Here is a 12831-nt window from a genome sequence, read left to right as displayed (position 1 = left end):
CCTATCTGTTTCAATTTATTTAACAGGTGTGGCAGTCTATCAAAAATTTTTGCAAAACCCAAGTACACCACTGTATATGGATCTTCCCTGTCCAAGGTATTTGTCACCTTGTTATAGTAAATAACTACATAATGTAAGTACATTATGCCAGAAGAAGCTGATCAGGGCTAGGGATCTTAGTGTTTTAGTAGATAGGAGGTTGAAGTTCATGGGCCATATAGCAAAGATTGCAAATACAACTTGAAAGTAATTGCAATGCTGAAACAAACTTTGACATGTAAAGATAAGGATGTCATTTTGCCTCTTTATAAGGCCTTGATAAGACATCATTTCAAGATCTTATCAAGTCCTCCTGGTCTTCTGGTGCAATTCTGATACAGTGGAGAGAGTGTAAAGGAGAGTATTAAAAATGATATCAGGATTGTGGCTGATTATGAAGACAGATTGAGAATTTGTAAACTGCAGACACTAGCAAGGAGAAAGAGAGGTGATATGATTGAGACTTACAAACTTCTGAAAGAGTCATACAGGATTTCAGTTGATGGAATTTTTCATTTTATAGAAGGTGAGGAAAGGACAAGAGGGCATCCTTGGAAGCTGAGTATGAATGCTACTAAGTAAGGGTAAGGGCTAGATTTTTCTCTCATAAAGTGGTGCATGATGGGAATGGATTGCCATTGGATGTTGTGCATGCAAGCAGCGTGAATGAATTCAGGAACAAGTATGACAGCTGGTGTGTGTTGTATATGGTCTCCCTCAATGAGTTCCTGACTCCCTGGAGGTCTCTCTTAATAATAATATCATCATCTATTATATCATCTCCTATGAATGATCATCAACACATAAGCTTGAAAAACCCACACCAAGAAACTTGAATGATTTTATACTGTGAAATAGATCACTGTGTGAATTTTAAGTAAAAGGTTGAAATTCAGCAATTTTGTGCAATTTTTTTTTTTTAAATAAAGCAAATGCTTGCACTATAGCATTTCATCATTTTTTTTATGTGTGTGTGTGGGGGGGAGATCTAAATTAGGTATAAACAGTGCCTTTTGGGATGGTATGCAATGGTATGGCACTAAGCACCTTCCATTTATCAACCTCTGTTCTCACATCAGTCCCTATCACCAATGCCATAACAATATCTTTACTTGTCACTCAGTAACTCAACAATTTCGTCTGTCTCTCTTACTAACTGCACTCATTAAAGTTATCCTGCCATAATCATTCTTCCTCCTACTTGCCACAATGAAAAAACTTTTCAGGATTTCCTTTTATCTGCTCAGCTAATTTCTTCTCATAATCTGATTTTGCCTTCCATACCATACTGGTCACCTTTCTCCTAAAATACCTCCACAACACTTTTTTTTTTTTTTTGCAGCTCATGCTTGATGATATTACTCATCCACCTAATTCTTACCCAATTTATCCTTCTGATCTTGGGTATACATTGTGATATTGCTTCTTCCAAATATCCCTTGACTATATCCCCCATCCCCCCATGCACCATGAACTTCCTTCCCTTGCAGATTTTGATGCCATGGTATATTGCTTCAAGCTGCCTCCTAAGTGTATCACATTACCTGCCTTGTTATTCCACATGTCTTAACTGGAATTCCCACATGTTTTGCTAGCTCCCAAGTCAAGGCCATATGATCACTTTCCCCAGTTGGAGGCAACGTAGCCACCTTAGTTATGGATAGTCTTCTGATCCCATAACAAGATCTGACACTTTCGTAACCCAAGTCTCCTCTGTATAAATTCCATTTCCTTCCTGCCATGTGATCTTTCCTCCTTCCAATCTGCATCTCCGAAGCTGAAGTCTCTCATATGTAATCACTTGACTTGCACTCATACTAATCTGCTGATGCATGTCTTCGACCTCATTCCTAGCCTCCCGGCTTATAGCAGCAACCAATTTTATATTTTATCCTATTGGCCTCAATCTCACACCAGAATGACTCCTACTTTTGTTGGCTGCAATTCATTTGCTATTGTCAGCAGCCCCCCCCCCCGTCCTGTCTACTCTATTCTCCCTGAAAATGTACTGGCCAAATCTCGCTAATACCTATAACTTTTGGCGAGGTTGGTTGTACTAACCAATGCCAAAAATTCCTCTCTCTTATTCTTGATATTTCTAGCATTAGTATATAGAAAATGTAGCTCCCCTTAAGCCCCAACCAGCTTTACATCCTGAATTGACTATCCATTGTCTGAAAGACTAGATTACACATCTTCATCTATTCACACACTCAACTGCTTTCTGGGTGACCGCCCGCCCACCCACCCACCCACACAGTTTGCATCTGCTCTAATTTCTTTAGTTTTCCCACCTTTGGACTTCCACAATCTCACTGCACAAAGCTGTCTCTAGACACCTAACTCCAAATCCATTCATTTAATTCATCCAGTCCATCAGCATCGTATAAATCTTTCTCTCCATCTAAAGGTTTTGGAGGCACTTGTAGAAGCTTAGAAATAAAAGAAGTGTGCTGTAAAAGGAATCAGCTGAAAAATGTGGAAACGAATAGAAAGATATTTAATATTGTCTGGAGTAATTATTTTGAAGTGACAAAAACAGTAATAATAATCATGTGGAAATAATAATAATATTCAAGAGGAATGCAATCAATGGTACATATCAATGGTTAGATATAAAAAGTCATCAAAAACCTGAAATGAATGTGGAAAGACAGTGGAGGTAGATAACATTAAACCAGAGATACGGAGGTATAAAAGTGTTACAATGGCTACACTGCATAATTCAGAGGGCTTAATTCTGGTTATAATGAAGTTTTCATAGTACCCATCCATAAAACAGGCAACTAAACTGAATATTAGAAATGAGGAATTTTCTCTGAGTGTTCCAGACATGATTTATATGAATATAACAATCTGTATTGATTTTTGCTATTTTGTAGAGGAAACAGCAAACAGTAGTAGAGCAATGTTCATAAATATATAAAAAAAGAATTCTTCGGAAGAGTTTGTATGCATTATCCCAAATGTGAGTACAATATTCTAAGATTGGTCAGATTTGGGATTCATAGTGTAAGGAGACAAGAAAGAGAGTAGTGTTGAATGAAAAGAATACAAGTTTTTTTAGAGACCAAGGAGACTATGGATGTAATAAGTTTATGTCAGGATTTTCATGATCAGCATTCCCCCCCCCCCTCCCAAAAGAGAAAAATCAATCATTAGTGGAAATTAGAATATGGTACGAAGATGGTACGTTGCGCCCTTCAATTGGAAAAGGCCTAAGTTTGAGTCTCGTCATGATGGGACGAATCTTTATATGGACTTTTTTTAATCGAAGGTGAGTTAGCCGATCTCATAGAGGTAGCAGGGTTTTTTTCTCCTGGAAACTCAGGTTTTTCATCTCGCATACAGGCAAATCAGCCCTTCAGAACACACGCAATTTACAGACCAAAAATATTAGTTGTGGTGGTGGTGGTGGAGGACAGTAGATGGCATGATGTAGATGATTGGTAGTAGAGGTTCAGTGTAGTGGTGAAGATGGAGAGTTGTATAATAGGTGTCCTCCAGCAATGAGTCTTCGGACTCCTTGGAGGTGTCACGAATAATAATAATAATAATATTATTATTATCAAAATAAAAGGGAGTGGTGCATGATTTTTCTTCCAGATAATTAGGCAAGACTATGTTTTGATGGCATTAATATTTGCTACATTGTCTTCATCCCACTTGAGAACAGTGAGAAGATCAATGTTTACAACATTTATAGACAATCTTGAAGCTTCAATCATTTGAGCACTACATTCTTGAATTGAGAGGAGGAATGGAGTACTGCATCATAAAAATTATGAACAGGATTTGAAGTTACAGAGAAGGTCATTAATGTATATGAAAAAGAGGGCAAGTGAGAGTATAGAATAATCCTGGGGTTCCCCAGCATTGATAAGAAGCCCCATAATGAAATACAATGAATTATCGGGTGGTGTAAGTTGGCAATACGATCACAAAGGACAGGAGAGAGAGACCATAAGATTGTAGCATATGGAAAAGGCTTTGATGCTAGACAATGAAATACCAAGAGTTTTTCCAAATCTTTCTGTGGCCTGTGTCCAGGAAAAGTTAGTGATGAGGACTGCTGTATAAAAAGAATGACAAAATTTATATTGATGACCACTAATTAGCTTAGGGGTCTTCAAGGTAGTGAAGCAGCTGATTGTTGACATCTTCTCCATCACTTTGAGTATTTAAGGTGAGAGTAATGGGATGATAATACGATTGTTTGATGACTGACTTTTATCTCCCTTTTTAAGGATAGGCTGGATAAAGACTTGCTGTCATACTGTTAAGAAGATACCAGATGAATACGACAGCTTACATAGGCAAAACAGGATTAGTGTTTATTAATATCAACATTAATGACAATCTGATATCCTTCTGGCAAAAGATCAGACAAGGCATGGAGTGGGCAGTTTATGGTATGGTAGGAGGTGATTTGACCTGGTATCTATACAAGGTATTAGAAGAAAAGACTGATGCCAAGAGGTCTCTTTTATCTTTATTTTTTCCACCTCCCACCACGGTACCATCAGGATGGTACCGTGGTGAGAGGTGGAAACGAGGAAGGGCAGAAGCTACACCCGATAGCCTTTGCAAGGGTCTAGAAACTCAAATATGCCTGAGCACGAGACAAGCATACTGCATTTGGTCAACTTACAAAGTCCACTTTGGATTTGCTGGTAATTTTCTTACACTTGTTTCAGGCCATAGTGTACCAGCTATGGTTTTTGACTTGAGCCATTGAATGTATTTTTATCATGAACTGTAAAGGCATATTTTTTTTTTTTTTAAGAGAAACAGGCCTTAGAGTTTGGGGATGGGAGGATGAAGTTCTAGTGTTCTAGAGTGGAGAATGAAGGTCCTCATTCCAGATTATTTCAATTATATGGTCAGAGTAAGTGTTTATATCAGGAGAGCAGAAACAGCAATCAGACCATGGAAAGAACATAGAGATCCCACTTGCCACCATGGTAGTGTGCAATAGGGTAAGAGGCTAAGCTTGGCTGGGAGGAGATAAATCTGTAGAAAAGAAGACATGGATAAGGATATGGTCAGAGTTGCCAAGAGAGAAGCAGACATCTACAATATATTTGGAGGAAGAATTGTTAAGATGAGATTAAGTGTTGAAAGAATGATTAGAATTATATGGTAATCTGGTTGGAAAGTTAACAATTTGCATTAGATCATGGCTAATAGTAACTGACCCAGCTTCCTTTCTGGCCTGATCTGTGAAGATGGGATATCAACTCATGTATTACAAAAATGTGCAATGGAATTTATAGTGGCTTTGACCAGACTGATTTAAATATCAGCTCTGGAAGTGTTCCAGGGGGGTAAAAAGAAAGGAACATAGTTCTGTTACATAAAGAAGACTCCAAGAAAGAGGCAGCAAAAAATTATCAACCAATCAGCATTTCAGCAGTGGTGGTAGAGGCACTGGAGAAGTTGGTTAAGGGGAAATTCAGTAATGAGTGGACAGAAGAGTTTTGTAAAGAATAAGTCACCTTCAGTAATTTACTCACTTTTATAATAAAGTGACAATTCAGTGGATAAAAGGAATGGCAACTTGATGGAAGTTTCTTCACTTGGCTATACTACGAATTATATATTTGGTTTAATCCTTTAAACCAAAATATTTCAAAAATATTTCAAAAACAAAAATACTTCAGGACTGGGGCAACTCGTGGTAAAGGTGGAATAAGTTCTGATCACTTGCCTTAGTATCTTCCATAATGCAAAATACATCTCCTTGCGGAAATGTATAATGCTATGCATTAAGGGAAGGGCCATTACCCAGATGTGGTGATACTAAGGTGGAAGTAAAGCAGAAGTCATATCACCTTATACTAGTTGTCAAAAGATATCAACACCTTATTATTAAAATTCTCTGGATTAGAGATAGTTGATGGAAGTTTTTTCACTTGGCTATGCTACCAATTATATATTTGGTTTAATCCTTTATCCAAGTAAGCAAACAAAGTATGTGCCTGAAGTATTTTCAGGACTGGGGCAACTCATGGTAAAGGTGGAATAAGTTCTGATTACTTGTCTTAGTATCTCCCATAATGCAAAGCACATTTGCTTCACCTCTGGGTCTGGCTCCCCCTGATGAGACTTTAATAAAGGTTGAAACCGATCTGGGTAGTGGCCCTTCCCTTAATGCATAGCATTATACATGTCTGCAAGGAGATGTGCATTTCTGACATATCTGATATTATGGGAGATACTAAGACAAGTGATCAGAACTTATTCCACCTTTACCATGAGTTGCCCCAGTCCTGAAAATACTTCAGGTGCAAACTTTCTTTGCTTACACTTGGATAAAGGATTAAACCAAATATATAATTGGAATGGCTACTCAGTGATATGCTAGACTTTGTAAAGGCATCTGACATGATAATGCATGGAACTCTGTTACATAAATTGGAATGGATAAGGATATGAAATCAGTGATGTACGAAAGAGGGTAGCTGAGAGCCATATCAGAGAATAGTTTATGGAGGAGCAGAGTTCAGGAGATGGTGTGTGATTAGTGATGTGCAGTAGAACTAAGAACTCTGTACTTAGGCCACTGCTATTTAACTTGTACATTAATGATGTAGGAAATGATATGAGAGGAAATATTCAGTTTATTTATTTAATGCATGGATACGTATAATTACAAAAAAATTAATGAGCAAAACTATCTACAGACTGAAAGTTCAGTTAACCAACTGATAGAACTATTTGAGAGTTAGAGCAAGTTCTTGAGGCCTCCAGGAGAGGAGCATGTGGGAAGTGATCAGTAACATGATGCAGTCAACACAGTGCCATAAGTACAAAAAGGTGACTGTCAAATTCTCCACATAAGTGGGCATGCAGCCTTGTCCAGTCAACTCTGTTTAGTTGGCTCCAGAGATATTGAGGTGTCTGTTCCATGTCAGGAATAGCCTTTATTTTGGAGAATGGTAGAAGCCTGTGCTGGCCCTTTTCTAGGAAGTAGCAACTTCTAATACCTTACATAAGGATATAAATGCCAACAATCATATCCTGGATGCTACAAGAAATTTTGCTTGAAAAACTGGGCAGAGCAGTAGAGATCTTGTAGGATGATTTAAATAGATTGACAGTATGGACAAAGGATAATGGTTTTCAATTTAATGTGCAAAATGTAAGTTCATGCATTCTGGAATGAAAAGATTGCCAATTACATATTATGTACTACGATGATGAAACTGGGTTGCAGGAAATTAATGAGAGGAGTAGGGATTTTGAGGGGTGCTGGTGGACTATGAATTAAAGAGGATACATTGCAAAAGTGGCCAAAAGAGATCACAGGATTACCTGGTTTTTGAGGAACACACTGAAGCAAAGATAGAGTATTAGAACTCTCTCTATTAGGCTTTGATATGGTCCCTCAGATTAATATAAACAGATCTGGTTCCATGGTTTCTAGAGAAACGAGAAGTGGAAAAGATTCAGAGGCAAATTGACAAAGTTCTATGGAATACTCCTTATGAGTTTAGACTGCAGATTTGTGGGTTACAGAAATTGGTTGATAGAAGAAAAAAAAAGGGGGAGAGGATTTTATAACCTGAAAAAATTTCAGTATGTGACTAGTAGGGGATAATTAGCAGTCATCCTTAGAAAATGAGTAAGAGTGTGGTTAATAAAAATGTAAAGACTAGATTTTTTTTGCTTGGAGAGTGGTCAATGAGTGGAGTGAGTTGCCAGAGTCAGTTGTGAGTATTGTATCAGTGAATGAGTTTAAAGTAAAGTATGATCATCATCATCATTTATTTATAATTTTACAATTATAAATAGGGAACCAATCAAAACAAATAAGTAGTCTGTTTACACTAAGATAGGACTTGGAGGTTGTTATGGCATGAAGGAAAACTAGGCTTCTCTATCATATGCTAATTGAAGGATCTCTGATGCAGAGAGTTTGGGTGAAACGGGGAGAATATTGCTGATGTATTTCCAATATGGAGTTCAGGGTCTGCCTCTTTTTCTTTTTCCATCTGTAGGGGCGTAGAGAACCAGAGCATCAAAGGGTACAGAGGGTAGATGTTTGAGTTGGTGGGCGAGCCATTTTATTTGGTTTCTTTGAACAGTACTGACTAGAGGATCTTGCTGGGTTTCATCTAATATAGTAGAGTTGGGAATGTAGTCTTCCCAGGAGTAATCCAGGATATTTCTTACACGAGTTGTTCCAAAGCTATTTATAATATTGGTTGCTGCTTTTGTTGAGATGTTCCAGGTCTGGGAGCCGTAAAGAAAGATAGACTGGCTGGTGCACTTGTAAAGACGAATCTTCGTCTCCTTTGAGATGAGGCTCGACTTCCATACTTTATTAAGACTTCTCTGGAACTGCAGTGATTTCTGTTTTCTTGTTTTAATGTCTGTTAAGGAATCTGAGATGTGTGATCCAAGGTACACAAAGTCCTCTACTTCTTCAAGGTCATCATTTTGATTTATATAGATGTGCCCATCTATCTGATGTTTTAATATCTTTGTTTTTTGTGAGTTTATTTTTAGTCCAAATATTTCTGCAGTTCTCCTAAGGCTGCTGAAGTGGTTTTGGGCATCTGTAATGTTGGAGTTAATGAGGACTATATCATCTGTAAAGCCTCAGGTCTTCAAGGTGCATCTGTATATATATATATGGGTCTTTGATAAAGATTCCAGATTTAACTTGCATTAATTTAAAAATTTAGTCAATCGCTATGATGAAGAGATATGGGGCCAAAGTATCTTCCTGTAGGACTCCTATGGTGATGGATATGATAGGTATTGTAATATCTGCCAACACTGAAGTCATGACAAATAGCAGATTAATTTTGAGAAAAACTGTTGATATGAAGTTATTAATAATGTAAATGTAGTAATATCGTAATATTCTGTCCCCCCACTCCAAAGGTACATATCAGGACTTCAATAATAATGATGAGAAAAAAATATCTTCTTCTTCTTGGCTTCCCGTATTAGGGAATTGTTTGCCTGTAACGTTTTCAAGGGTTTAAAAAGTCTTCTGCCCATCTCCTCCATCTGGTTTATATTTCCAAAATATTTGGCCATCTGTCCTCATTCATTCTTTCTATGTGGTATTTCCAGTTCTTTCTATAGTTTGTGATGTCTTCTGTTATGTTAATTATGGGTAACTGTTTTTTCTTATTTCTTCATTTCTTATCTTGTCTATTCTTTTGTAGCCTGCAAGCGGTCTTAGGAACTTCATTTCTGCAGCTTCCACTTGTCTTTTATCTCGTTCTCCCCCAAGTCCAAGTTTCACTGTGATATTTCAGAATTGGTTTGGTTGTTCTAGACATCTGTTTACTGAAGTGTCTATTGAAAGTTCCAATGGCTGCTAGGAATTTTTGCTTTTTATATGCAATGTCCATTTCTCCATTGGGACTTATGTAATTTCCTATATATTTAAATTTGTTCACTTGTTCTATTACTTTGTTGTGGATGACTAGCTTGCATCTTTTAATTTCTTTACCTCGAAATGCTATTGATTTCGTTTTATTTATTGAGATTTTCATGTCATACTGTTCTATTGTTTTGTACAATACATGTAGATTTTTCTGTAATTGGTCTTCATTTTCAGCAAAAATAACCTGATTTCAACATACAAAAGGCTGGTTAATTCTTTATTTCCTATGATTTTATTTTTCCTCCACTCTCTTAAAATTTTTTCCACACACACACACACAAAAATAAAGGAATTTGGTCCTTGTTGGAGATCTAAACAGCAGAGTGGGAAATAATTTTTTTTTAATTTTTTTATGTTGGGCCCATACACAAGAGGTTGGTTGGTCAACCTTTAGTATGTGTCATATCCATCCGCATTTGTTTTAATTCGCATAAGTGTTCCATGTGGTATTCTGTCAAATGCCTTTTCAAAATCCAGCAAAATCATTGTGTAGCCATTTCCTTTATTCAACTCAGCTATTACTCTATTATAAAAAGTTAGTAAATTACTAAGGCATGACTGACCCTTCACAAAGCCATGTTGACCCTCATAAAGTATCATATTTTTATCCACCTATTCTTAAATTATCTTTTTTATGAATTTTTCTAGTACTTTTACCCATGCCTGAGATACTGATTGGTCTATAATTTGCTACTGTAGTCTTAGAACCTCTCTTATGCAAAGGAATAAGTTTGCCCTCTTTCCACTCCCTTCACTCTTCCAAAGCTGAGACTTAAATTAAACATGTGTTATGAAAGTTCCTAAAAAGTAAGTCGGCAAGTGCTCTTAGAGCATACAGGGATAAATTAAAAAGTAATGTGTAAAAGTGGCTAAATAAAAGTCATGAGAAGGCTGGAAAGAATACAGAAAATAATTATCAGCAAAGTACCGTAAAAGGAATCATATACATATATGATAAAGGAAACTAAAGATAAATATATTCTAAGTGTGGAATAATTACTCTGAAAGATTGTTATATGAAACACAATGTGACAGAAAGAAGACAGAAAACATTCAAGAAGAGTGCCACCAGAAGTAGGTACCAATAATTTCAAGTTGAAAAAGCCATCAAAAACATGAAATGTGGACAGGCAGCTGGAGTAGATGTCTGGATGATTGAAGCAGACCTCTTATAGTACCCATCTATAAAAAAAGATAAATAAAAGTTAATGTGAGAATTACAGAAAAATTTCTCTGCTGAGTGTTACAGAAACATACTTGAGAAATAGGCAAATAAAATTGTGGAAGAGGTTGTCAGGATTAGATTTTCACTTGACAACAAACAGCTGGGTAATCAAGAGAATATAACAAGATTTGTACTGAAGTTTTGTAGGTCTGAAAAAGGCATGTGACAAGGTGCTAAGAGGAATGCTACTCAAAATGCTACAATTATATGGTGTGAACAGGAGATTAAAGTAATATATATAAATCTATATTATTATAGGTAACTCCAAGGAGTCCTTAGACTCATCAAGGGAGGCCTAAACGTCATGTCAAGAACTATCACGCATTTGCGCAGTATTTATCACGCTTTTCTTTGAACTCATTCACGGTCATGGCACCCATAACAGACTCTGGCAACCTATTCCATTCAGATTTCTCGTAAAAGTCCTTCAGTAATTTGTATATCTCAATCATATCACCCCTTTTCTGCCTATCAGCCAGTTTCTGTAACCCACAAATCTTCAACTTGTTCTTGTAACGTTCATTCCATAGACCTGCTATCATCTTGTTCACTCGCCTCTGGATTTTCTCCTCCTCTTCACCAAGAAACCATGGTGTCCAGATCTGCATGCAGTAGTCAAGATGGGGTCTTATCAAGGCTCGATAAAGAGGAACAATAACCTGCTTGTCAAAATATTTTTCAGTAACCAACCAAACGATCTGATGAGCTGTTTTAGTCACTTTTGCTATGTGCCACCCCCCCTCCCACCAAAAAAAAAAAAACACTCCTATCCACTAAACAAGCTGTAGTTCAGTAAAGTTAGACTGAAGGAAGTACAGGAAGATGACTGATGTAAAATCAGATGTAAGATAAGGGTGAACACTATCTCCACTGTTATACATCATTTATGTGGATTACTTTATGAAGAACAGTGACATTAAACCTGATATCAAAATGGGAGATATTAATCTCAGTTCTTTACTTTATGTAGATGATGTTATACATGTACTTCTGAATTACATGTGTCTTCAGAATTTGTTAATTAAACTGAAAAACTGCTGTAACAAATATGGCATGAAAATCAGCAATAAGAAGACAAAGAATATGTAAATAGGCAAAAACATTGAAAACATCAGCTGCATCCTGATTGGGAAACCTATAGAACAAGTAAAACATATCAGCTGTTTAGATACGACTTTTAGTGAAAATGGCAAAATATAGAAATTGGTAACAAAGCTGGTATGGTGAGGGTAAATGAATAAATTTATATGGAATAAGAGAAAATTAATCTAAATACTAAACTAGCTTTCAAACCAGTTTTAACTTATGGACGTTAGAGTTAGGTTAGAAATAAAACAGTTGATCAGATTGAATCAATGGTAGAATCATATCAAAAATGAAGATATTTTGAAGGAATTCTACATTGTTAGAATTCAGGAATGAGTGAGAAGAGATAACATCAGGTGATTATGCTCTCTTAAGCAGAATGAGAGGAAGGGCTGGCAGAAAAAAGCTCTAGAAGAAGACCTCTAGATCTACACAGATTTTAAGCTGTAGGTGCCTTAGAAGACTGAAATTTAAGATGAACAACATTAGAGTTCTGGCAGATAGCATTTTGGAGGAAAATTGTCGATAGGAAGTTAGTAATAATATAAACTTTTCATGTAGTACTATATTAGTATCCTGTACACTGCTCTGATTTTTGAAGTCCTTAATTTTGGACTTTGTAATGAGAACAGCTGTATTTGTAGATTATACCAAATAAGTTATAGTTACAGTTGTGATTATAACTTGTAAGAATTATACTTACCAAATAAGGTATAGTCAATATCCAGAACAAGCAGTTTTTTACCCAGACGTGGTTCATTCATAATTTTTATATTATACTCCTTAATTCTTCTCTCAACTTTAGCTAGAAATATATCCCTACTTTCCACAGCAACTTCTTCTTCATCAATATCAAAGTCATTGACAACTTCTGGAATATCATCTGGACGTGTTACAACATCAGCTATTTCTGTTTCTAAGCTTCCTACCATCATTATTTTAGTACGTGGTTTCAGTTTTAGTTGAGATAACTGCACATCATCTGGTGCTGGTTTGCCTAAGGATTAAAGAAAAAAAACTTTTAAAAGACAGAAAAGGGTATAACTGCAGGCCTCATGCAAACTTCATTATA

The 12831-nt window shown here is 36.5% G+C and overlaps 1 protein-coding gene across 1 annotated transcript in view; it reads right to left on the bottom strand.

The window, feature by feature from the left end:
• Ublcp1 (Ubiquitin-like domain-containing C-terminal domain phosphatase 1) overlaps nucleotides 1–12831 on the bottom strand; it is a 114860-nt gene that overhangs the window by 86570 nt on the left and 15459 nt on the right. The window contains exon 2 of the mRNA XM_090414901.1: nucleotides 12463–12756. Within this exon, the coding sequence (XP_090271027.1) occupies nucleotides 12463–12756 (294 nt within the window). The remainder of the gene's footprint in view (nucleotides 1–12462; nucleotides 12757–12831) is intronic.

Source organism: Typopeltis vanoorti, chromosome 26, assembly GCF_054136105.1.
Source record: "Typopeltis vanoorti isolate ZY-2024b chromosome 26, IOZ_Tvanoo_1.0, whole genome shotgun sequence".
In the NCBI taxonomy this organism is placed as follows: Eukaryota; Metazoa; Arthropoda; class Arachnida; order Uropygi; family Thelyphonidae; genus Typopeltis; species Typopeltis vanoorti.
This window is presented reverse-complemented; position numbering and strand designations above follow the sequence as displayed.